The sequence below is a fragment of the Saccopteryx bilineata genome, chromosome 5 (assembly GCF_036850765.1).
Source record: "Saccopteryx bilineata isolate mSacBil1 chromosome 5, mSacBil1_pri_phased_curated, whole genome shotgun sequence".
NCBI classification, from domain to species: Eukaryota; Metazoa; Chordata; class Mammalia; order Chiroptera; family Emballonuridae; genus Saccopteryx; species Saccopteryx bilineata.
The window spans coordinates 261,547,490-261,573,589 of record NC_089494.1 but is presented as its reverse complement, the minus strand read 5'-3'; the positions used below and the strand labels follow the sequence as shown (position 1 = coordinate 261,573,589).

The following is a 26,100-nucleotide window of genomic DNA, read 5'->3' as shown; positions in this document are numbered from 1 at the left end:
AGTCTGTGAGGACCCTCCTTTGGGACCGCCCCTACGGTCACCCTGAGCAGCCTCAGGCTGGAGGACCCAGTGCTCCCCGCCCCAGGCCCGGTTTCCTGGCCTCTCTCTTTCTCCTAAGGGTCCCCGGGAGACTCGCAACCAGGGGAGCAGTGGGCAGTGGCGGCTCGTCCTGGGCTCACCCCCCCGAACCCGTCCCCAAGGCCCCCTCTTCTCTGGCGGCCCAGTGAGGCACAGCAGCCCGCCTCACCTCTCTCCTTGTCCTTCTCCTTCGATCCCGGGCCCTTCCGCGTGTCACTGACCCTCGCTCTGTGACTAATCGGGGCACTCCTCACTGCTCAGTTCCCCTGAGTGTGTTCCTGCCCGCCAATAAAACCTGGCTTTCTTCGGGACACTTTGTCTTGCTGCTGAACTCTTTCTTCAGGGAGAGAAGAATTGAACCTGAGCAGGCGGTGCCGCAGCGGATGGAGCGTCGACCTGGGACGTTGGGGACCCAGGTTCAAAACCACGAGCTCGTTGGCTTGAGCGCGGGCTCATCCGACTTGAGTGCCCAGTTGCAGGCTTGAGGGCGGGGTCCCCGGCTTGAGCCCAAAGGTCGCTCCCCAGCTGAAGCTGAGAGACAAGCCCCGGCCAGGGGGCTGGGCAGCGTCAGGAGGCAGGGACACTGGGGTCTTCTGTGGGACCCTCCAGGGACCAGCCCCACCTCATGCTCAGGCGCTTTGAGAAGGCGAGGGAGGCGCCTAAAGGAAAGAACACAGCGACCCATGGCCTGGGACCTCGGGGTTGGAACCGACTTCAGAATAGCTCATTTTGGCCCTGGCCGGTTGGCTCAGTGAGGACAGAGTACTGGCCGGTGTATGGATGTCCTGGGTTCGATCCCCGGTCAGGGCACACAGGAGAAGCAACCACCTGCTTCTCCTCCCCTCCTGCTCCCTTTCCCCTTCCTCAGCCAGGGGCTGGGCTGGTTTGAGCTTGGCCGCGGGTGCTGAGGGTAGCTTGGGCTTGCCGGCCGGTCCCGGTCAGGGCACATACGGGAGTCTATTTCCACTCCTCTCACAGTAAAAAAATCAAACACCTCATTTTAACAAGTAAAAGCTGTGTCCTTACTGATTGGAAAGGGCGTACAGGTGTGGAGGGCATGCTGGCAGAAGGCTGGCACAGCTCATAGGCGGCCAGGAACCACGTGAGCAGCTCCAGGGGCCTGCCCTCTCCCGCTGCAGGGGCGGGGCCTGCCTCCGGCTGGCAGGGAGGGCACTGTGGTTGCTCAGGCACGTTTGGGGGGAGAATCCCCGACAACATTCTGCAGGGTTGCCCGGTCCACCGGAAGGAACTCAGGCACCCAGCTTTGGGTTTACTGTTACTCTAAACCGACCCACGGTTCCCAGCCGGCACGAGAACGCTGCCCTGTATTTCACTGGAGGCTGGGAAGCCCTGCTGACGCCCCAGCCCAACCCTTGTCCTACTGTTTCTGAATTTCAGACCAGAAGGGGAATCGTGGGCATTTCTTTTTTTTTTTTTTTCTTTTTTTTTTGTATTTTTCTGAAGTTGGAAATGAGGAGGCAGTCAGACAGACTCCCGCATGCGCCCGACCGGGATCCACCTGGCATGCCCACCAGGGGGTGATGCTCTGCCCATCTGGGGTGTTGCTCTGTTGCAACCAGAGCCATTCTAGCACCTGAGGCAGAGGCCATGGAGCCATCCTCAGTGCCCAGGCCAACTTTGCTCCAATGGAGCCCTGGCTGTGGGAGGGGAAGAGACAGAGAGGAAGGAGAGGGGAAGGGGTGGAGAAGCAGATGCGCGCTTCTCCTGTGTGCCCTGGCCAGGAATTGAACCCAGGACTCCTGCACGCCAGGCCAACACTCTACCACTGAGCCAGCCAGCCAGGGCTTCGTGGGCATTTCTTTAACCAGATGGCATCCCTGCCAATGCTGGGCCGGGGCTCTGCGCTCCGAGGCGCGGGTCCAGATGAGGGAGAAGGGAACACCCATGTGGAACTCAGGACTCGTGAGAGATGGATGGCTCTGAAGACGGGGTGAGGGTTGGGCACTCCATTCAGGGACAGCCTGTGGGAAAGCACTGGGCACAGGAGAGAAAGGTGCCCGGGGAAGGGGCAGAGGGCTGAACCGGAGGCAGGAGGCCACCGAGAGCTAGCTTCCCCCACTGTGAAGACTGGGGCTGGGCTCACTGATGACCTCTGACAGCTGGGTGCTCTAAGGACTGGAAGATGAAGGTGGGAGGGGGGCAGACATGAAGAGGGGCTGTCCCTTCTCTCTGGAAGGTGAGGAGGGTGAACCAGGGACAGAGCTAACCCCACTGCACAGGGGATAGCAGTCAGCGGTGATGCAGGTCCGGAAGACAGGTGAGAGAGCCCGGGAAGAGACCACACCTGGCCTGGGTTAGCGTTGCCGGGAGACGCAGCAGCCCTCGTGGAAGCGGTGGAGTCAGTCCTTGAGGACCGCCTACTTCCACACGTAGAGGCGGGAGGTGGCAGGCACCCCGACGGGGCGAGGTCTGTACCATGAAGCCAGCACGGTCCGTCTGCACCCCCGTGGGCACTGTGTGGAGGTCTAATCTGTAATGTCAGAAAATTTTAAAGCATTTTTCTTTAGTGGAGGATTTTCTGTATTCTTTCCCTAGTGTATAGATTGCACCTTTATAAGTATAAGAGAAGGATGATTATAATGGTAATAATAATATGCTGATGATGATGTAATTGTGATCACGTTAGATAGACAGAGGGTCGATTTGCTAAGTTTGGTTTTGTTCTCTGGACAAAATAAACGCATCACTGACTTGCATCCCCTCATCTCCTCACCCCCAAATGTCTCATTAAACTTGAGTTTTTAAATTTTTTTTTTAAGTGAGAGACAGAGACAGGAAGAGGGAGAGATGAGAAGCATCAATTTGTAGTTATGGCACCTTAGTTGTTTGTTGATTGCTTTCTTATATGTGTCTTGACCGAGGGGCTCCAGCTGAGCCAGTGACCTTGGGCTCAAGCCAGCGACCTTCACCTTCAAGGCAGCGACCTTTGAGCTCAAACCAGCAGCCATGGGGTCATGTCTATGATCCCACGCTCAAGCTGGCTACTCTGTACTCAAGCTGGCGACCTCGGGGTTTTGAACCTGGGTCCTCAGTGTCCCAGGTGGACGCTCTATCCACTGCACCACCTCCTAGTCAGACTGAACTTGAGACCTTAACTCTAAGAGGATACTGCCCATCCCATCCAGCCCCAAACATGAACAAAGTGGTCGGAAGGAACATCCAAGAAATAGTTTATTCGGAACAGGGAGGAACGCCGACTTGAACAGAGCCAGGGAATCCAGTGTCTCTCGGTCTACCTCCAGCTCCCGCCCTAACTCATGACGTCGCCCACTGAGAAGCCCTGGATGCTGTGAGGGTCACAGTGGAGAGAGAGGCAGCCCGGCTGCTCCCTGGAGGGGACAGCACGGTGCCAACAGGGACAAAGAATGAAAAGTGTCGAAGCCAGGTCGACTTACGTGGGCAACACCATCTGGAAATCGCCCTGGCTCAAGGGATGACAACAGTGACCACGAAAACAAGAAATACAAATGTGAAACCACCCCCTCCATGAAAAGGTCTCTTAAGGAAACCCGAGAGAGGGCACTGGAAGCCCCAAGGGCTGGTTTATGATGTAAAGAGTGAAACCTGGAAGTCGGCTGAAAAAATCTAAACACAGCGGGACATCGACAGGGACGGACAGAGAGAAACGTGGCCGGAAGGACTCCAGAGCAGCCTGCACGCCGGCTGATGTCTACAGGACAATGCGTGAAGTAGCAGTTTCTCCAAACGATGGTGGTGCTGATGACCAGTAGCGGCTCCTGGTCAGTGAGTGGAGTGTGCTGGGTGCCTTCCACGCGGGATCTGATTCAACCCTGTGACAACCAGCCCGGTGGGTTTCCTGACCCCCGTTTTCAAGGAGGAGGCTGATGCTCTAGCGATGAGGACATTTGCCTAAGGACTTCCAGTTAGTAGGTGGCAAGGCTGGCTTCCGAACACAGGCCTGACTCCCCAAGCCGAAGCCGTGTCCCCGATGCGAGAGCATCTTCCAATTCAAAGCTACCTCCTCCCCGAACCAGTCACGAAGTGGCTTGTCTTCTGTGTGGACCCACTGACCGCCTAGAGCCGACTTTCTATAACGGCCCATGCTGCTTCCGCGTTTATCACCATGGAGACGCCTCGTCAGCGGCCGTCGGGGACCCTGTTTGAGACAATCCTGATGAGAATACTGTGCTCCCTTTGCAGGGGAAGGAGTTGGGGAGAGGCAGAGTGCTGCTGCGGGACTCGATCTGGGTAACTCTGGTGGTGCTCTCTAGGACGGATGGGTGGTCCGTGACGTGACCTGGTGAATGGGTACCTCCGTGCCAGCCCAGCACAGGGAGGGGCGGGGTGGGGACCTGCTGAAATTAAAAATGGGGCGAGGCCATCTTCTGTGAAGGAGAAGTATGTCTACATCCCCGAGGCCTCGGGGACCAGGCTGGTCTGCTGGCCACGCCGTCTGGGAAGGTCGGAAACGGGCCGGGCAGAGAATGCGATGGAGACACTTGGGGTTTTGCGCCAGGACTGGGAGGTGCTTCCACAGGCAGGGCGGACACAGGGGTGTGTGTTTTTTTTTGCCTTTGAGCTGCATTTTCGGAAGTCCTGTCTCAGGAGCCAGGCTGGACGATGGTACTGCGAGGTTGTGATGGGGGGATGGGCGTGCACGTCCAATGTGGCAGCCGGATCTTCCACGTGTAAACAAATTTGTAAATGTCAAACGTTTTGCATGTTGCTTCCCAGCCGGAGTCTCCTAATTGCCTTGTGGTCATAGGTGGGGCAGAGGGCTGCTCAACCCCTTTGGCAGATGCAGAAGACGGAGGCACAGGAAGGGCAAGGCTTGTCCAAGGTCGCACAGAGCATCATCCTGGCAGCGGGGACCAGAACCCGGCTCCCCAGCTCCACGCCCAGGGCTTTTTCTGCATCTGGTGCTGGCAGGGGTGAGACAGGGACCGTAGTGCCGCGGAGAGAGGGGTGTTTGGTGGGCGGGTCTGGGGCAGAGACCGGTGCAGTCCGGCCGGGCGGCCCCAGGTGCTGGCTTAGCTGCTGCAGCTGCGGGAACAGGCGTGGCCCAGGACGTTGTTGTTGTGTCCGTCCTGGAGCTTGCCCTGGGCCTGACTCCCAGCGGGGCCCTTGGTGTCTGAGAGCTGGCTGCTCTGACTCTGCTGCCTCCTCAGCCTGCAAACAAGCACAGCACAGGCCTGATTTAGTGACACAGACAGGGGCAGGGAGGTACTCAGGACACACCTGGGCGAGCAGAGTGACCACGGAGCCTATAGCCCACACGTCCCTCTGGCCAGCATGAGCAATCTGCGATGCGGTCTCTGCTGGAAGGAAGCGGATGGCGTAGCCTGAAGGGCCTGGGCTGCTTCTACACCTGGGTCTGCCACCGACCGACCAGCCACGTAACTTCGGGAAGCTGGATTCCCACCCTGGGGGCACCTGTCGCCAACACCCCTGCTCTTTCCACTGAATCCTATGCCCCTCAGTGTGGACCTGGGGAGGAGAGAGCGTGGGACGACTTCTCCACGCGCTGGGGGATGAGAAAGGCTCACATCACTCAAACAGGAGCCCAGGAATCAAGACAGAGACAGGAAACCGTGACAGCTGGCCCGAGACCGCACTCCTGGGACAAGCCCACAGCCCAGGTACCTGTGGCTCGGAGGGAACCGGAACAGGGTTCCACCTGTCCTACGAAGCCTGGCACAAGCCTTCTGATGCAAACTGGCTTGTTATCTCTGCCATGGCAGGAATACTTAATTTTCTCAGCCAATTTATCAAAGGAACTGTCAGTTTTGCGACGGGATTTGAGTGACAGATACGTGAGTTCGGCCACTGGCTGCCGGAAGGAAGCGCTCTGTGACAGCCCTGGCCACGGGAGCAGGGCACGTGTTCAAATTGGTGATATAAATCCGGCTGGGGGCATTTTTCAAAGGCAAAGCACTCCACAGGAGTAACATAATTTCAAATCAAGCTGGGACATCATGTGCAACAGTGTTTCCCTAGGCGAGGCCTGGCCCCCCGTGTGAGCAACAGCAGCTTTGATTGGTGCAGTAAAACAGAGAAAGCATTTAACGAGCTTTCACACAGACTCACGCTGGGACTGGCCTCCCCTGACGCACCTGCTGTGGGGGAGGGGGGGTGGACATAGGCTCTGGAGTCTCACAGGACTCCATCAAACCGGCTGAGTGGCCCCGGGAACACGTACAGCTTCTCTGCGCCCCTCTCCTCATCTGTAAGGTGGGCCACCGCCCCCTCCTGACAGGAGATGGAGTGAGGTGAGCGGCCTGTCCGCCTGCAGCCGGTGCTTTGTAAAGGGCAGCTGTTTCTAAGAGGACGAGGGCCGTGTGGAGCTACTCCCATTTCACAGTTGGGGAAACTGAGGCGCAGTGCAGCATCTGTTTCTGACACAGCGCCCATTTTTCCTAGCAAGGAGGCCCCCACAGATGGTTCTGCAGGCTTTGTCTTGGGGCAGGGGGTCAGAGCAGGAGAGCCGGAGGGGTGGAGGGTCCAGGAATGAGGTGCATGCGGAGTGGCTGAGGGTCCGAGCCCGGAAGTGTGTGAAGCAGGACAACGGGCCGGGGGGAGGGAACCCAGCCCTGGGAGTCACAGAGGGGCCCAGGGGGACTGCAAACCGGCCGAGACCAGGGCATGGATCTTGGGGACAGAACCAGGTCTGCTGCCTGCTGCATGTCTCTCATCCCCGGGCAGGGCCACAGCACGTCCCCGTGGTTCACAGCAGCTGGCACAGTGCGGGCAGTGTGCTGGGATGGGCAGGTGAATGCAGGGATGACGCCCAGCCAGGTGTCACGACTCACTGGGAGCTGGGTGTCTGCACAGTCGGCAGGGTCCGCCTCAGCGTCCCGTGGAGGGCGGAGCCCAGCTGTCAGTAATGGAGTAACAGTGTCCCCGCCGGACAAAAACTGGGTGGCCATTTGCAGAACTTGAGCTTTCCGGAAAGAACTGTGGGTGTAGGACTGCAGCGGGGGTGGCTGGTGGCACTGGACATGAAGGACCGTCCGAGAAGAGGGCAGTGGCCCTGAGCGCTTACTTCCGAACGTCTTACTGTCCGCATTCCGATTTTTACATAGACTCCTAGCAGGACTGCTGTCTGCTTCACTGGATATTTCAATCAATGACTCCATATGTGTAAAAACTTAAAAGCAACAGCCAGGGGGACGTCTGGCCTACGTGGAACCCCAACTCTGTGCAAAACACTGACCTCTGGCCGGCGACCCCTTCTCTCTAGATGTCAATACTTGCAAATCCAGGGGTGGTGAGGCTTTATTTTAGACAAAATGTAAAGCACATTAAAAGCACCAAGCATGGAGCGGGCTTTCAATGTACTCAACCAAATAAAAGTCTCATTGCATTTACCCAGCTAGCAGTAAGATTTCCATATATACCGGGGAGATCAGACCAGGAGCGAAACAACAACCTTCATTCTAAAACACACCTTCTGATCCTGTTTATAATTTTCAAATTTACATGTAGCCCCATTTCACCAAGGACTCAAGAAGGTCCGCGGACGCTCACATAAGAAAGTAAGGTCCCTGTGTATTTTTCACTAGAGGGAATTAATTGAAGGGGAGATAAAGACAGGGCTTTCAGGCTGAAGCCCGAGCAGACCAGCCGGCAGCACGCACTTCTCAGAGCAGGCGGCTGGGTTGTATAACCTCAGGCCTAGTTGTCAGGGGCTCCACGCCTCCCCAGAGCCGCCTGAAAACCTGCCTGGCATTCTCCCTGTTGCCATGGGCTGGGACTCCCCGTCGGGATCAGGCGCCCTCTTTGAACCGGGATGCAGCTTCCTCCGAGACCGGAGCGCAGCTGACACAGGGCCCCGGTTCCTGCATTTCCAGATTTCGAGTTTTCCTGGAACTGCTGAGATCCGCAGTCTCAGCAGGGTTCCCAGACAGCCTGGCCTCACCCGCCCAACCCAGTCTCCTGGGCTTTGTGTCCCCTCAGCCTCTGCCGGCAGCAAAGGCCCCGGGCTCTTCTGAGCTGCAGAGACACCACTGCACTCAGAACTGGGTTTTTAGCAGCGTCCCTGACTGTGGAAGGGAACTAAACATACCTACAGCTGGTGGGACTGCGATGGAAGCTGAATGAGCAGAGGGCCGTGGGGTCCCCCCACTCCAGGGCGCGGCACACAGGAGACGGCCTCCACTGTTAGCTCCCCGGTTCATCCTCACTTACCAGAGCGAGGTTTGGACCCCACATTCGGAATCTCAGAACCTAAACGCACCGGCCTGGATTTCAGAAGGCTGGGTCTGTGGAGTCTGTCCTGCCCAGCAACGGGTGAGGGGAGGTGCTGGGGGAAAGGCTGGCCCCGTTTTGCAGTAAGTCTGTAAGGTGAGGGGGAACCCTTTTCTTCCTTCCCGTGGGTGGTGGAAGCGCTCTGCACGTGGCACAGGCTAAAGAATACAAAATGGCACAGACTCGGCAAAGCCACCATCACCGACATGCAGCCCAGCCCCCGGTGGCGCAGATGAGGACCCCACGGTCACAGCACTGAGAGCAGCAGGACCAGGACCCGCCCCCTCTATCCCAGCTCCTAAGCCCGAGAGGAGTGGCACCCTCCCCCTCCTTATCTCTTTGCCTCAGCTCCCGGTGGCTCCAGGTCACAACCAGGACGGAGGGTCCCTAACTCAGTGCCGGCCCTCAAGGCCAAGTCCTCCAGGGGGGCCAATGGCAGACAAAGTCAGCACATATTAAATATGTTTTCCCCCTGGCCGGTTGGCTCAGCAGTAGAGTGTTGGCCTGGCGTGTGGAAGTCCTGGGTTTGACTCCCGGCCAGGACACACAGGAGAAGCGCCCATCCGCTTCTCCACCCCTCCCCTCTCCTTCCTCTCTGTCTCTCTCTTCCCCTCCCACAGCCAAGGCTCCATTGGAGCAAAGTTGGCCCGGGCGCTGAGGATGGCTCCATGGCCTCTGCCTCAGGTGCTAGAATGGCTCTGATTGCAACAGAGCAATGCCCCACATGGGCAGAGCATCGCCCCCTGGTGGGCATGCCGGGTGGATCCCGGTTGGGTGCATGCGGGAGTCTGTCTGACTGTCTCTCCCCATTTCCAACTTCAGAAAAATACAAAAAAATAATATAAATAAATAAATATCATATGTTTTCATCATATCACCGAGGCCTTGGTCTGGGCACCCCACCGGTTACCAGCTGACCGTAACCCTGGCTTGCTGCTCTGTGTTATCTCAGGAGAGGCAAGGAGGGGGGCTGTACCATCTTGTCCCTGTGGTGTCCAGGTGCACTAACAGATGGCATCCGTAGGGTGAGGGCAATTACTTTCCAACATTCCCTGTGCAAAGAGAGTGGCCAAGTCTCCTTTTTATTTTTATTTTTTCATTTTCCTGAAGTGAGAAGTGGGGAGGCAGAGAGACAGACTCCCACATGCGCCCGACTGAGATCCACCCGGTATGCCCACCAGGGGGCGATGCTCTGCCCATCTGGGGTGTTGCTCCATTGCAGCTGGAGCCATTCTAGCACCTGAGGCAGAGGCCATGGAGCCATCCTCAGTGCCCGGGACAACTTTGCTCCAATGGAGCCTTGGCTGTGGGAGGGGAAGAGAAAGATAGGGAGAAAAGACAGGGGAGGGTGGAGAAGCAGATGGGTGCTTCTCCTGTGTGCCCTGGTTGGGAATCGAATCTGGGACTTCCACACGCTGGGCTGATGCTCTATCGCTAAGCCAACCGGCCAGGGCCTATTTCTCCTTTTTTTTTTTTTTTTTTTTTTTTGTATTTTTCTGAAGCTGGAAATGGGGGAGAGACAGTCAGACAGACTCCCGCATGCACCCGACCGGGATCCACCCGGCACGCCCACCAGGGGGCGACGCTCTGCCCACCAGGGGGCGATGCTCTGCCCCTCCGGGGCGTCGCTCTGTCGCGACCAGAGCCACTCCAGCACCTGGGGCAGAGGCCAAGGAGCCATCCCCAGCGCCCGGGCCATCTTTGCTCCAATGGAGCCTCGCTGCAGGAGGGGAAGAGAGAGGCAGAGAGGAAGGAGAGGGGGAGGGGTGGAAAAGCAGATGGGCGCTTCTCCTGTGTGCCCTGGCCAGGAATCGAACCCGGGACTTCTGCACGCCAGGCCAACGCTCTACCACTGAACCAACCGGCCAGGGCCCTATTTCTCCTTTTGATTTAGTGCTTGGCGTCCGGAGCCAGACCACTGCCATGGGCCCCAGCCTGGCCTCCGCTGAGCCGTGTGCCCTCAGCCCGCTCTGTGCCCGCCCCTCTTCACTTCCAAAGGGGGGAGTAAAAGTAACCTGCTCACAGGATGGACTACTGGCTGAATGGCATGGAGGGGTCACCCAATAAAGATGAGCCCTAATGACTGTCGGCTCCCTGTGAGTCAGTAGGCCGCCAGACGCACGGACGGGAAACCCCGGGTGACGGAAAGTAACCTCTCCTTTCCCTCATCAAGCTCCTGCCACCAGTGTGAGCCCTCAGGGGACAGGGCCTTGCTCCCCACTGCGTCCCGGTACCTGGCCCAGTGGGGACGCTGGCTGAACGTCTGCTGAACAAACGGCTGCTGAACAAATGGCTGCTGGGTCAAAGTGCACACAGCAGACAGAGCCCAGCAGCCAGGGGATGAACGGACAGATTCCCAGTCCTTCTTATTCCAGTTAAGAGGCACAAGACTTTGGGGACTAATAATAGGAACCTCAGGACAACGGGATCTGTAGGGACTAAGCCAGTGCTAAACTGGTGGCTTGCCTTCCAGGGAACATTTGACAACATCTGGGGTCCTGGTTGTTCCTCACAACCTCTATCTCACGAGCTGAGGTCACAGAGTCTGCTAAACACCCCACAACACACAGGACAGTCCCCACATGGAAGAACTGATTATCAGCAGTGCCGAGACTCAGGAACCCCGGGTTAGAGGAACGGGACCCAAAGCCGTCAAATCCTATACAGGTGCTGGTTGTTAGTATTCTCAGCAGCACTATTACGTGTAACGAAGGCCGTGTTCATTTTTTTTAAAAAAACGTTGTATTTCCAAGAGCTCCAAAGGTAACGTGAATGTGATTTTAAGTGCTTTTAGTTCTTTAAGACACGACACAGACAGAAAATACAGCCCCTCAAGCTCTGTTCTCACCAGGGACTTACTCTGCAAAACTCTGCCAGGTGCTCCTGGAAAAAGCTGTTTGAAAAAATCATCTCTGCTCAGCTCCATGGTCAAAAAATAGGAAGACGAGCCCCAGGGTGCAGTTCTGACACTAAGGGAGCTGCTGAGGCCGGCAATGCCTGGCCGGTGCCCAGAAGTGGACGCGCCACCTGGCCGGGGGCCTTCCGCCGGCTGAGACCGTTCACCGACAGTAAGCGACATCTCCAGGAAGGTAAGCAGTGCTGATTTATAACTGTGTTTTCCCGTTAGAAACCGAGATCCAGAGAGGTCAGACCCAGGGCGTCCCCTGACCTGCACGAGCCCACAGTGGCCTGGGCACTTCTGCATCCCAGCGTTCTTCCCCGGCCCCACCCTAAGGACACCGGTCCTGCTCGGGCCACTTGTGTCCCAGGTCAGGATAACGGCATGTCTGCCAAGGGACTGAATGAGAATCTCCCACCAGAGCTGGCATGGCTGACACCTAGCCAGTGACCCCTTGGCACTGCCGGCCGGTGATGGCTCCCTCATCATACGTGGGGAGGGGAGCATCTCTGCCCAAGAGCTTTCTTCAGCTGAGGAGGCACACTCGGCTGGTGCAGAGGGCAGGCCGCTGGTTAGGGGGCGTGGCCATCGGGCATCCTTCTGCCCACGAGGGCTGGGGGGGGAGGTGCAGATGAACGACCCAGGGCGAGGAGAAAGGGGGCGGCAGTTCTAGTCGGGATGCGGTGGCTCAGCTCCGAGCCCACTCGAGCATGCATGACTGCGCTCTGTCTCCTGCATGCATGACTGCGCTCTGTCTCCTGCATGCATGACTGCGCTCTGGTCTCCTGCATGCATGACTGCGCTCTGTCTCCTGCATGCATGACTGCGCTCTGTCTCCTGCATGCATGACTGCGCTCTGGTCTCCTGCATGCATGACTGCGCTCTGTCTCCTGCATGCATGACTGCGCTCTGGTCTCCTGCATGCATGACTGCGCTCTGTCTCCTGCATGCATGACTGCGCTCTGGTCTCCTGCATGCATGACTGCGCTCTGTCTCCTGCATGCATGACTGCGCTCTGGTCTCCTGCATGCATGACTGCGCTCTGTCTCCTGCATGCATGACTGCGCTCTGTCTCCTGCATGCATGACTGCGCTCTGTCTCCTGCAGATGTTGTCAAGCCGTCACGTCGGTGTCGGAGTGACTGGAGGGACGTGTTAAATCGCAGGCTCCCGGGGCCTGTCCTCTCGGCCTCTGATTCCGGAGCGTCACCAGAACAGGCTTACAACGACAGAAGTGCATCATCTCCCAGTTCTGGAGGCCGGAAGTCTAAGTCCCGGGGTCGGCAGGTTGGTCCCTCCTGCAGCTGAGGGAGAACTGGTCCTGTGTCTCTCCCTGGCTTCCCGTGACAATGATGGCAGCGGCTGCCACCCTCGGTGTCCCTGGGCTTGCAAGCTACAGTCCTGCCTCCGTCGTCACACGACCTTCTCCCTGTGTCCGAATCTCTGCTCCTCTTCACTCCAGGGGGGCCTCACCTTGACTGATTTTCTCTGCAACCACCCTTTTTCCAAACGAGGTCGCAGTCGGAGGCACAGGCGGCTAGAACTTGAACAGATCGACGTCTCACAGGCATTTCTGCAGATGAGAAACCGCAGCAGGGACGCTGTGGTGTGGAGGCCACCTGGCTCCCCTCCCTACGGCACCGTGGGGCCGGGATGGGGCTGGACGTGGAGGGGTCAGCCTGAGGCTCAGACAGCATCCTGGTGGGGGGCGGCCAAGCCCTCAGCCGGACACTTTACATGGCAGGTGGGGCGAGGTGCTGCTCCCCGCAGAGCCGCTCGCTCAGAAAGGCAGCCTCGCAGCCTCGGGGCCACGGGGGAGCCCCTCGGGTGGGCGGACAGGCAGGGATGAGGAAGCAGGACCACAGTCGAGCCCCACGCCCGCGGTTCCCCCTGCAGCCCCTCCTCTTTCCGGCCTCCTGCGTTCCCACACGCTCACCCTTGACGCCCTCACCTGGAGAACACCTCCCCACACCGTCTCCTTATTTATCTTGCCAACAGCTGGAAACCGTGTGGTCTCACTTCAAATCCTTGGCCACAGCTCTCAAGGGCCCTCAGCACGCTGGGCGGCCCTGCCACGTCCCCCTAGTCAATGCGCTTTCCACGTGGGAAAGAACACCAAGTTGGCTGGAGCTGCTCTCTGGTGTGTTTCTGCTAACAGAGCCCGACGCCACCTCTGAGTGACACAAGGGGGGACAGCTTGTTTTCACTTTCTTTTAAAAGGAAATATTTGGGTTCTTCAGGTTCTAAACCAGAGCCTGTCCCGGCAGATGTCACAGAGTGACATGCACCTGCTTTCGGCTGGGGTCCCCACCGCTCAGCCTCCCTCTGCCATCCGGGCTCCCCGAAGACCCCTCGCCCACGCCTGAGTGGGCGGACCCGAGGGAGGACTGCCCGGAGCCCACCACTGCTCACGGAGGGAAGCAGCCAGGCTGGTTGGGGGCGGTTCCTGGCGCTGGGTGTCTGGGGCCGGGGCGGGGCCGGGAGCCTCAGAGCTGGCGGGACTGCAGGGCAGCAGTGACAAGCTCCGTCACCGTGTCAGCGCCCCTCCCCCAAGTCTGACGGCTGTGGTCACGGAGGCCTTCCTGTTCTGCGGGCCGGAGCGGGGGACCAAGAAGACCCAGTGGGTGTGGGTGAGGATTACAGGCCCAGCCGGGTGGGTGAGTCTGGGCTGACTGTCACGCCCACCAGCCCCAGAGCCAAGGTCGTCCAGGATGAATGACAGGCTGCTGCCTCCTTCACCTTCTTCAGCCCCCAGTGGGAATGGGACCCTGCCCTGCCCCCACCCACTCACAGGCATCAACCTGAACAACCCTGCCTGGATGGGTCCCTTACCCAACCAGTGCCCACCTCCATGCATGCTCTGGGAACTCAGACTCCCTCACCAGCTGCAGGCCCCACGCCGGCCACCCCGTCACACTTCTCCCTGCGTCCTCCTCGCTGTGGCTGCCACGCCCGTCCCCTCGCACCCTGCAGGCCCCACGCCGGCCACCCCGTCACACTTCTCCCTGCGTCCTCCTCGCTGTGGCTGCCACGCCCGTCCCCTCGCACCCTGCAGGCCCCACGCCGGCCACCCCGTCACACTTCTCCCTGCGTCCTCCTCGCTGTGGCTGCCACGCCCGTCCCCTCGCACCCTGCAGGCCCCACGTCGGCCACGCGGTCAAACTTCTCCCTGCGTCCTCCTCACTGTGGCTGCCACGCCCATCCCCTCGCACCCTGCAGACCCCACGCTGGCCACGCCGTCACACTTCTCCCTGCGTCCTCCTCGCTGTGGCTGCAGAACGCCTGTCCCCTCGCACCCTGCAGGACTCAGCCGGGAAGGGTGCCCGCCTGAGGAAGCTCCCCTGACACCCCGCTGAGCCTGGCGCCCGCCAAGAGCCATTGCCCGGGCTGCCCTCTGCCATGGCATGTGCCCCCTGTGCTGCTGGAATACTACTGATCGCATAGGGTCAGCCTGACACGCGCCCCTCTGACCTCCTGGAGGGCAGGAAGCATGGCTGACTGTCTCTGCGAGCCCACGGCCCAGCTCGGTGCTGGACTGCTCTGCTCTTGGTCTCGCCTGCAGGACCCTGGCTCCCACCCCACAAGCCCACCCTGTGCGAGCCCACCCTGTGCGAGCCCACCCTGTGCGAGCCCACCCCTGTGCGAGCCCACCCTGTGCGAGCCCCACCCCTGTGCGAGCCCACCCTGTGCGAGCCCACCCCTGTGCGAGCCCACCCTGTGCGAGCCCACCCCTGTGCGAGCCCACCCTGTGCGAGCCCACCCTGTGCGAGCCCACCCTGTGCGAGCCCACCCCTGTGCGAGCCCACCCTGTGCGAGCCCACCCTGTGCGAGCCCACCCTGGGCCCTGCGTGAGCCCACCCCTGTGCGAGCCCACTCTGGGCCCTGCGTGAGCCCACCCTGTGCGAGCCCACCCTGGGCCCTGTGTGAGCCCACCCTGGGCCCTGTGTGAGCCCACCCTGTGCGAGCCCCACCCCTGTGCGGAGCCCACCCTGTGCGAACCCCACCCCTGTGCGGAGCCCACCCTGTGCGAGCCCCACCCCTGTGCGAGCCCCACCCTGTGCGAGCCCACCCTGTGCGAACCCCACCCCTGTGCGAGCCCCACCCCTGTGCGAGCCCCACCCTGTGCGAGCCCCACCCCTGTGCGAGCCCCACCCCTGTGCGAGCCCACCCCGTGCGAGCCCACCCCTGTGCGAGCCCCACCCCTGTGCGAGCCCACCCTGTGCGAGCCCACCCTGTGCGAGCCCCACCCTGTGCGAGCCCCACCCCTGTGCGAGCCCACCCTGTGCGAGCCCACCCTGTGTGAGCCCCCCCCTGTGCGAGCCCACCCTGTGCGAGCCCACCCTGTGCGAGCCCCACCCCTGTGCGAGCCCACCCTGTGCGAGCCCCACCCTGTGCGAGCCCACCCTGTGCGAGCCCCACCCTGTGTGAGCCCACCCCGTGCGAGCCCCACCCCTGTGCGAGCCCACCCTGTGCGAGCCCCACCCTGTGCGAGCCCACCCTGTGCGAGCCCACCCTGTGCGAGCCCCACCCTGTGCGAGCCCCACCCCTGTGCGAGCCCCACCCCTGTGCGAGCCCCACCCCGTGCGAGCCCACCCCGTGCGAGCCCACCCCGTGCGAGCCCACCCTGTGCGAGCCCCACCCCTGTGCGAGCCCACCCTGTGCGAGCCCACCCTGTGCGAGCCCACCCTGTGTGAGCCCCACCCTGTGCGAGCCCACCCTGTGTGAGCCCACCCCGTGCGAGCCCACCCTGTGTGAGCCCCACCCTGTGCGAGCCCACCCTGTGCGAGCCCACCCTGTGCGAGCCCACCCCGTGCGAGCCCACCCTGTGTGAGCCCCACCCTGTGCGAGCCCACCCTGTGTGAGCCCCACCCTGTGCGAGCCCACCCTGTGTGAGCCCCAGCTCTGACCGACCAGTCACAGAAGATGAGCCCCAGGAAGCATCGTGGCTGGGTCAGGCCTGGCCCTCGCTTCCTTTGCTGACCAGCCCTTGTAGGTCACTTCTTCCGCCACTCAGACCACAGCAGAGCGCCTCCCAGCTCAGCATCACCACCCTGTCTCCTGCCAGCTGAGGCACTGGGGTCCCAGCACAGCCCACACCCCACCCATTAAATAGTAATCGTGCTCGTTCTGACCATGCTAGGCATCGCACCGCCAGCCTCACTGGGTCCGATAACAACCGTAGTGCAGGGCAGGGAGTTCCAGCTGCCAAGGCAGGAAGGAGGCCGGGGGAGGCGCGCGCTCTGCCTCAGGTCCCTCTGGCAGCAGCAGGGCCCGACCCTGGGCAGTTCCGCTCCCGAGCGTGGGCCCTTCAGCACCCGCCATCCTGCCTGTCCGTGCCGGCAGCGCTGGGCCCGCTGCGTCCGGCCTCCCCACTCCCCAAGGAAACGCTGAGGCCCAGGGAGGGGGAGGGGAAGCCAGTGACCCGCTCGGCCACACGAGGTCCGTGGGCTGCTCCGCTTCCAGGCTCACGGCTGGCTCCCCGGGACCCCGCGGAGGCCGGTGGGGACTTACTTCTCTCTGTTGAAAATGATAAATTCCTTCCGCACGGTCTCCAAGCACTGCTGCAGGTGTCCGTTCTGTCAGAGAGCACAGGCAGGTGACAGTGAGTGACTGCCCAGGACGACGATGCGCAGAGACTGATCTAAACGGACTGGAGCCCCCCCGGGGGGGGGGCAGGGGACCGGCTCAGTGGAGGGGGCAGCCCTGATCGCGTGGGTGGCTGTGCCAAGGGGGCCGGGCAGGCTAAGATATTTTCCTCCCTGCGAAGCCATCAAACCCAACGTAAAGGCCAGGTCAGGATGGATTATGGATTGAAAATCATGAGCTTGGCCTCTCGATCACCTGACTGTCCATTAGGCCTAATGAAGCATGAAGCGTGGGGAGAAATGCAAGCCCACCATGCAAGGTGCTCACTCCCGTCGAGAACAGGTGCCAGGAACCACCTGTCTCATCGGAGCGCTGCAACTGCGCCCCTGGGCAGGGCCACCCCACCTTGTGAGTCCCTTATTAACCCACTCAGGAGGCGCCAGGGTTAGGGCCTGGGGCCCACCACACTTTCAGGGTCTACAAAGATGCTTTAATTTCTTTTAAAAGAAGCTGAAAGCAAAAAAGAGAACTTGCAGCATTGAAATTTATATTCATCTTCATACCAATGCGGTCATAAAATATAATTGAAAAAATATTTTTATGGAGGAGGGGGCAGTTGTGGGTTGAATTCTGCCCCGCCCTCCAAAACATATATGAAGTCCTAACCCCTCGGCTGGTGACTGTGATGTTATTTGGGGACAGGGTTGCTGCACCTGTAACTAGTTAGGTCAGATGAGGTCAGACTGGGGTGGGGTGGGCCCTCCATTCAATAACAGGTGTCCTTCACAGAAGGCCGTGCGAAGACACAGAGCCACAGAGAGGGCAACGCTGCTGGTGATGGAGGCAGAGATGAAGTGATGTCGCTATAGGCCACAGAGGGCTAAGACTGCTGGCCACCCCCAGAGAGGCCGAGGAGGCCAGGGAGGACACTTCCTACAGCCTTTGGAGAGTGACCGGCTCTGTCAATACCCTGACTTTGAACTTCTGGCCTCCAGAATTGGGAGAGAATAAGTTTCACTTCTTTTAAGCCACCAAGGTTGTGGCATTTTGTTGAGGCAGCCTAGAAATCAAGTACAGACACCCATGAAGCCAGCGTGCCCAGGGCCCCTCGACAGTCACAATGCGGCCTTGTCCGTCTCCCCGGCAGGACACCTTTCCAAAGGGTGCTCAGGATGACTCAGAGCACAGCACCGATGTCACCTGGCACTGTCCTGCTCTGGCCTGCAGACACACGAGGCTCCCGCACTCAGGAGTGGGAGACAGGGCTGTCACGAATGACCGGAGTGTGGATCCATTCACAGCCACACGGAGCGAAAGACCCCTCGTGGGAAGGACGCTTCTTATTTACAGAACGCAGGTATTTGGACGGGTGGCAGTTCTCTCTAAACAGCGACCTGGCTCAACACATCCCGGAGGTACAGGATTCTTGCCCTCCCAGGGTCAGCCCCCAGGTGGCGCTCACCAGCGGGCAGCTGTCCTTCGTGCTGTCTCTGGACCTGTTCTTCGCCAGCCTCTTCTTCTTTTTATGAAGGGGCTTGGATTCGAGAATCATTTCTTCAAGTTCAAATGTAGGGTCACAGTTTAGCCTCCCTTTCTGAAAGGAAAACATGGCTTGACTCTGCTCCAGACAACACTGATACTTTATTTCCACTCATTCATGCATTTGCTCAGACTTTGCTCCACCCAACACTGATACTTTATTTCCACTCATTCATGCATTTGCTCATTCATTCATTCGTTCTGCAGGGAATGACGGCCTACTAGTGAGGTACGGGGCACATCAGTTCCATACAGCTTTTCCTGAGGACGAGATCCCCAGTGCACACACTGTTCCTTTACCCCCAGAGCCGCCTCCCCCGCCCGGCAACCCCACCTCCCCACCCGGGGTTTCCCTAGTCTCCCTGCTATGTATGTTCCTTTCATGAGTCTGAGTCAGTTGCCCAATCTGGCATTTTTCACCTATTTTATCACACACATGTTCTTAAGCCATCTCTCTCTTTTCTATAAACATCGTTTCTTTTATTTATTTACTTATTTATTTTTATCGAGTGGCAGGGAGGCAGAGAGACAGACTCCCGCATGTGCCCTGACCGAGATCCACCCGGTAACCCCCATGTCTGGGGCTGATGTTCTGCCCATCTAGGGTAGAACATTTGGGCGCCTAAGGCGAGGCCATGGAGCCATCCTCAGTGCCCAGGACCAACTTGCTCATTCAAGCCATGGCTGTGGGAGGGGAAGAGAGAGATAGAGAGAGAGAGAAGGGAGAGGGGGAAGGGTGGAGAAGCAGATGGGTGCTTCTCCTGTGTGCCCTGACTGGGAATTGAACCTGGGACTTCCACATGTTGGGCCGATACTCTACCATTGAGCCAACTGGCCAGAGCCTATAAACATCTTTTTTAATCATTCAATTTAAAAACGCCATCTCTGATCAAAGTCTTCCCAATTTCTAGTCCTGTTCCCTGTTCCTCCAGCCACTGGGGCCAGCTGTCCAGGCCTGGGCCCTACTGGACTCCCCCAACTGTGCTCAGGAGAAACTCTGGCCTCCCTGCCTTCCAGACCCGGGATCCGAAATCTCAGGTGGTCTTTTCTGTCCTGAGACCCCGCCCAGGATGCCAGTCGTCTCGGCGGTGAAGCCTAATGGTTATAACGTCACCAGCACTGGAGGTGTAGTCCCTCCCCATGAGCAGGCTGGATCTCAAACCCAAGCCGTTCCTGGCCTGCAGAGGACCCCCACTCACATTGGGCACAAAGCTGGGAGCCAGCACCTTCTCGAACACGGCGTCCCAGTTCATGTCGGCCAGGTAGGGCGAGTTCTGAATGTCGCCGAGGCTGGACAGGCGGCTCTCGGGGTCCTTGGTCAGGAGCTGGGGACACAGGGCAACCGTGCTGGCCTGCGCTATGCGCCACCACGCTCAGCGGGTCCTGAGGGTGGAGTCTGGGGGAAATGGGGCCTCGGTCCATTATGCCCCAGCTGTGCCATGCCCTGTCTGGGGTGCTGCCGTTGAAGGTGTCACCTGCACTCGTCTCTGCAGCAGGGAGGGACTGAGAGGTCAGCCAGCCAGGGACTCTCTGGGCAGGGAAAAAACTCACAGCCACCATGTCCCCCCTTGGGGACAGTGGCCCTGTGACACGCTGGCTCTCACTGATGTCTGCAGAGGCTTCCAATTAAACCCAGAAAGAATCAGCTACCTCAGTTTAGGACTTTCAGCTTGAAAATGGGACAAAGTGTAATAAAATTTACCCCGGACAGTCAGAGGTGACCTCTGTGGCCTGATGCTCTGACCTCTTTTGTAGCCCAGGGGACAATTTCCAGCTTCTTTTCAAATAGATTTCTGCTAATAAGAGCAAGACAGTATACAACCAGCCATAGACTATAAATTGCATCCAAATGGGGCTTTCTGTCTGTCAAGACACTCCCGCTTCTTAGAGCAAAGAACATGGGAGCTAAGAATGTAGGGACAGGAGTCCTCTACTGTCGTCTACAGCCCCTGATTGCCACATGGCCTCGGGTAAGCCACTGGTGCTCTGGGCTGTTCAGGAGAAGGGTGGTGATGCCTCCACGTCCAGCTTACGGTTCGGATGAGACCCAAGGTGGGGGGGGCAGGAAGAACCAGCACATGCTAATGGCAGGTCAACAACCAGCTGCCAGCAGGTGGGAGCCAGGAGTCAGAACCTCCTTCCTGCCCATTCCTATCTGTCACTGCAGACATCTCCCGGCTGTGCCCAGAGAGCCGGCTAGAGTCACAGCACGTGAGGGACACCTGGCAGGGCTGGATCTGCTGAGCACGGAGGTCTCTCTTTAGGGACTGCCCCAAAATGAGGGGTGCAGATTTAAACAGAGACCCCGTTTCACGACCGTATAGGGGGCTCACCGGTTAGGGAAGCGGTTGTCTGACTTATTGGCTGGGTGGGAGGGGTGGGCACTGGCAGGTGCAAGGGGCACCCCATGGTTCAGTGACCAGTCTGGCCAAGGACCGCTGCTCCTAAGAACCAGGCGGTCGGTGAGTCTCCTCTAGCAATTCCCCTAATTAGACACTCTGCACGTCACTGGCAGCGGGGGAGGGGGCAGGGCGGGCTCTGGCAGGTGCAAGGGGCTCCCCATGGTTCAGTGACCAGTCTGGCCAAGGACCGCCGCTCCTAAGAACCAGGCGGTCGGTGAGTCTCTTCTAGAGCAATTTCCCTAATTAGACACTCAGTACGTCACTGGCAGCGGGGGAGGGGGCAGGGCGGGCTCTGGCTCTGGGAGAGCTGGATAAGGTCCTGACTCTGCCCTTTACCTGCCCTGAGACACCGACGGGACCATGTTACTGTCCTAAGCCTCCGTTTCCGCATCTCTACTGTGGGACAGCACCGCCACAAAAGGCACAGAACCACGGGGCTTGTAGCAATGAAGTGACCACACGGTCCCTCAACCGACGCTGGCACATAACCACCAAGGCTGCTGTCATCATTCAACTCTCGGCGTCTCGGAGGCTCCAGGTGACCAAAGCTGAATGACAGCCTCAGAAGGAGGGCTCCAGGACCTACGGCCATCGAGCGAGCGTGCAGCAGAACCGCCCGGAGAGCTCATCAAACACGCGCAGCTGTGCCCACCCCAGGGCTTCAAACTCAGGAGGTCTGAGGCAGGGCCTGAGACGCTGCCTTTCCAACAAACTCCCGGGAGGCGCTGTCACGGTGGGTCCATGGAGCACACCCCGAGAACCGCGCTTTATGCTCACAGCGACAGTTCCTGCAAAATGTCAGGAGATGCCCAGTTTCTTTAAGCTCAGGGAGTGAAAACTCCATCTGTAGCAAAAAAATTTTAAAGAGCCACCTGCCTTAAGTGTTTCTATGTATTTGGAGCTTGTGGAGGTGTGACAAGAGCCTGGGGCTTTGCGGTCACAGAAGGGCCACTACACCAGACCCCCCACCGTCCAGCAGCTCTGTGCTCTTGAATACAAGGCGGTGAGCACCTGCGTGAGGCGGGCTGGGGCCCTGTTTGCTGTATTTCCACGGTTACTCCGCTTTCTCCTTCTGCACTGGGCCCGTGCTCCCCGCTGGGCAGGCTGGCGGCCGCCCCTTACCTTCCTCAGCAGGGAGACCACCCCCTTGCTCCACGTGGAGGAGTAGTGGACACGCTCCACCTTGAACATGTTGAAGATCTCGTCGATGGGCGTGGACGAGTGGATCTCGTATGGCCTCTGCGGGGACAACAGGTGGGATCAGAACAGGTGACACAGAAAACTGTGTCATCACCAGAGACGGAACGCTCTCCAGGTAGTGGTCGGTGTTCCTCTCTGACAGCAGACAGCAGCCCGGACTCACGGGCCCCCAGTGACCAGGCCTGCAGGGCAGTCCAGGAATTGACAGGTGGGTGTTCTGCTAAGGCGATGGGGGGTTTAAGAGACTCGACAAGGTCGCACAGCTGGTAAGTGGCCGAGAGAGGCAGGAACCACACCCACAGCCTAACTCCAGAGTCCTGCGCCAGGCTTAGGTCGGGTGGGGTGGAGAGTGGCCTAGAGAGATCGACCCTGGCCCTGCACTGGGCACCCAGCAACCCCACGGTCCAGCCCCCACCCTCCCCTCCCTGGGCTGGATCTGCTTGCAAACAAGCAGGGCTGGAACTGCCCAGGTCTGGGTCTGGTGGGACCAGAGATGGGGGAGGCCTGGCTGCTTCCACCTGTTGTTCTCACCGGCAACAAAGAGGGGGCCTACCCTGATTTGCCTGCAATGTCCTGGCTTGACAGAGCACTCCGCCTCCTGACAGTGTTTCCTGCGCACTGCCACGGGCAGTTAGTTTCTTGCATCTAAGAACATCTCAAAGCTTGGGAAGGCTTTCTTGACTGTGACCCTGGAGGAGCAGCTTGGAGAGCACCTGAGCCCCTGCTGGCTCCCCCCAGCCCTCCCCCCTAAAGAGCAGTGCTTCCCCTCTCTCTCTCTCTCTCTCTCTCTCTCTCTCTCAGAGCCTCTTCACCTTCCGCCTGGCTCTGTGGTCCAAGACGTCCAGGTCTGCATCGGGGTCAGATGACCCAGGGCTACAATAGGCAGTCATTTCTCCAAGTTCATGGGGTACAACAACTGAACGGACCCTGGAGAAACCTGGAGGAATGGGTTCATCACTAATCCACGTGGCTTTGACTGTCGGGTGTGGAATTCCTGCGGGGCACTCCTCAAAGGTGCGATTCTATCACCCTCCGCTGGGTACGCAGGGCCCCCAGCAGTCTGCCACCTGGCAGTGTCACAGAGCACAAGGACACAGAGGAGGATGAGTCAGACCACCCACGAATATTGACTGAACACTGACCCCTGGGCCAGACACCATACTGGGCTGGAACGGCCCACAAGGTACTGGCCCCAACCTCAGGGAATGTTGATTCCCGGGAGGCTGCTGCCAAGAGGAGGTGCTGGCCCAAGGAGTGGGGGTCCCGAGCCCCAGGCGGGCTGCAATCCCCTGGAATGGAGGAGTGTCTTTAGCTTCAGCGCCGGGATCTTCTGAAGAAGACACCTGCCCGCAGGAGTGTGCCTGTGCCTTCCTGTGTCCCCCCCCAGAGGGGCCGTCTCCTGACCAACGGCCTCTTCCCTCACCTGCTCATTGAACTGGGAACTCACCCTTCTGCCCTAGGAGCAAAAGCAAAGCCCCTGGGCTCCCTAGAAAGGCTAACAAACTTGATAAGCGAACACTCTTCACCTATTTCTCCACACACGTCCTCTGAATGGAACGGGAAGCGGAGCATGGTCCCAGGAACGCGCATTCCCACGGCCACCCGAAGCCGCGGCCTGCGGCCTGCTGTGGCATTTGCCAGACCCTCGGCCCATCACCAGTAACAACCGCCAGAGTTAGAAATAATCAGCGTGGACATCAAGTGAGAGCAGTCGTGAAGTAAGGGACACACGACTAAAGGGACACTCACGGGACCTTTAGGAGTTAGCTGCTGTGAGTATGACTGTGTTACACACGACACCTCGGAGGCACCGTGGGGGCTGGGGAGGGGTGGTACCAAGCTGGAAGCCCAAGCAGCATGGACCCAGACCTCCCCACTGACCACTCTGTCACAGGCCAAATTGTGCCCCCCCCCCCAAATCCATAAGTTGCAGTCTTAACTCTCAGTACTGCAGAACAGGACCTTATTAGGAAAAGAGGTGTTTGCAGATATAATGAAGTTAACATGAGGTCTTTACCTCTTAAAAAAAAAAAGGGAAGACAAGGCTCTGGCCAGTTGGCTCAGTGGTAAGCATTGTTCTGAAGCATGGAGGTTCTGGGTTCGATTCCCAGTCAGGGCACACAGGAGACACGCCCATCTACTTTTCCACGCCTCCTCCTCTTGCTTCTCTCTCTCTTTCTCCCCCTCTTGCAGCCACGGCTCTTGCAGCCATGGCTCAGTTGGAGCGAGTTGGCCCCAGATGCTGAGGATGGCTCCATGGCCTCTGCCTCAGGTGCTAAGAAGAGCTTGGTTGCTGAGCAACAGAGTAATGTTCCAAATGGGCAGAGCATTGCCCCCTAGTGGGCTTGCCGGGTGGATCCTGGTCAGGGTGCATGCAAGAGTCTTGTCTCTGCCTCCCCTCCTCTCACTGAATTAAAAAAAGGGGGGCAGATTAGGACACAGAGAGACACACGCAGGGGGAAGACCATGTGAAGAGGACCAGAGGGACGGCCGTCCACAAGCCAAGGAGAGCTCCTCCCTCACAGCGTTCGCAAGGGACCGACCCTGATCACACCTTTTGTACTTCCAGCCTCTGTTACTGTGAAAGAACATGATGCAGTGGTACTTTGCCATGGCAACCAGAGCCCATTAATACAACACCCTCACTGTGCAGAGTTCTGATGGGGGGGGAGCGCCTCTCCACTTTGTTCCTGTGATTGGCTAGCACCCCCTGGAGCTTGGGCCTGGTGGGAGCAGGAGAGACACAGGCCCTACTGCACTGAGCATGGTTCTGGAGGGAGGCGCAAGTGAGACTTCAGCACGGGTGCTGGGCACCAGGGCGGGTACAGGGGGCGTTGTCTTAGTGAGGGGTGGCCAGGAAACCAGAGCTCCGGCTGCCACCTGGGGGTGGGCCACGGGCTGAGACTTCAGTTTTTTGGACTCTTCAGAATATTTTTTTCCATTTTTTGGTCTCTCAATAAACCATTCCTCCCTGCCCCCGCCCTGCCCCGCCCCAGGCTCCCTCAGCCACCCACTTGCCAGAGGTGGAAGGGCTTGGGGAGACGATGCCATCCCAGCTCCTCATTGAAAGGTTGGGAAACTGGATCTGGGAGATGAAAAAGGACTTTTCCAGTATCTCACGGAGACCCAGGCTCTCACACGGCTGGAGCCTGTGAACCTGGCCACCCAACCGGGGAAGCAGCCAGCCACGACCGTGAGAGGCTTCCTTGTCCTTCTCCGTTTCCCTCTCATGTAGTTCAAGGCATTCATTGATTCGGTTTTCCCGCCAGACCTCCAAGCGAGCACCGTCTCCCTGTCCATACTTGCCTCTAACTTCTGGAGGGAACCTGACCATCCTCAATCACAATGACCATGGTAACAGCAGGCACACGCACTTCGATAAAAGGCTGGGACACCTGCCCAGAGTAAGTCCTACAGCTTTGGGCTCCAGGCTCAGCCTGCCTCTGAGTGGCTGCAGAGAAACCCAGGGCCTCCTACAAGAACACAGGGGGCAGGCGAGACTAAGATCAATATTCCGTCTGCTTGGAGCAAACAATTCTATTGATGCTCAGTGCTTGCTGGCCCCAGGATGTGTGACTCAGAAACCAAGGAGGTGTTTACAAGGTGAAGTGGTTACAGGCACTGCTGCTGAGAGCGGGGTGAGCAGCAGGGCCCTGGATGTGCTCACAGCGGACAGTGGGTGGGTCTCTATTCCGGGAAACCCAGTTTACAACAAGTACCCATTTACCAAAAAAATGGTAGAAAGAGAAGACTTTCTTCAGACCTGTTATTTTAACTGTCAGAGCTGAGCACGACCCTGGGGACCATCTAAGCCAATGTTTTGTCATCACAATCTTTTTACTCGAAACCCCAGAGGCAGAACAGATGAGTGAAGAACAGCCCCTCGGGCTAGCACACCTGCAAGGCTTGGAGAAACCTTTGGCCCCTTCCCTACGCAGGGTTGAGTCACCTCTGCAGGGTCCCAGAGTTCCCAGAAACACAGCCTGAAAACCACCGACCTATCCGGGAGGTCTTTCCTTCCCTTTCTGGAGATACAAGATCAGAAGGAGGAAGTCGCAAAGTCCTCTTCCTCCTAGGTTTCTGACTCCTGGTACAGTGCTCCTTCTTTCCCCAGGGACAAAATGGCGGTGCTTGACTCAAGGACAGCCTGTTATCTTTCTCAGGTTAA

General features: G+C 58.8%; 1 protein-coding gene across 4 annotated transcripts in view; it reads right to left on the bottom strand.

Annotated features, from left to right (window-relative positions):
* Positions 1 to 3,257: 3,257 nt before the first annotated feature.
* The window catches only part of STK32B (serine/threonine kinase 32B), a 246,237-nt gene continuing 223,394 nt past the window's right edge, over positions 3,258 to 26,100 (bottom strand). For all 4 annotated transcript variants that reach the window (XM_066280589.1, XM_066280593.1, XM_066280591.1 and 1 more), the window contains 5 exons: positions 21,855 to 21,971; positions 19,530 to 19,655; positions 18,254 to 18,385; positions 16,717 to 16,781; positions 3,258 to 5,229 (listed from right to left, as the gene is read on the bottom strand). In XM_066280589.1, the coding sequence (XP_066136686.1) occupies positions 5,091 to 5,229; positions 16,717 to 16,781; positions 18,254 to 18,385; positions 19,530 to 19,655; positions 21,855 to 21,971 (579 nt within the window). In that variant the 3' untranslated portion in view covers positions 3,258 to 5,090. The remainder of the gene's footprint in view (positions 5,230 to 16,716; positions 16,782 to 18,253; positions 18,386 to 19,529; positions 19,656 to 21,854; positions 21,972 to 26,100) is intronic.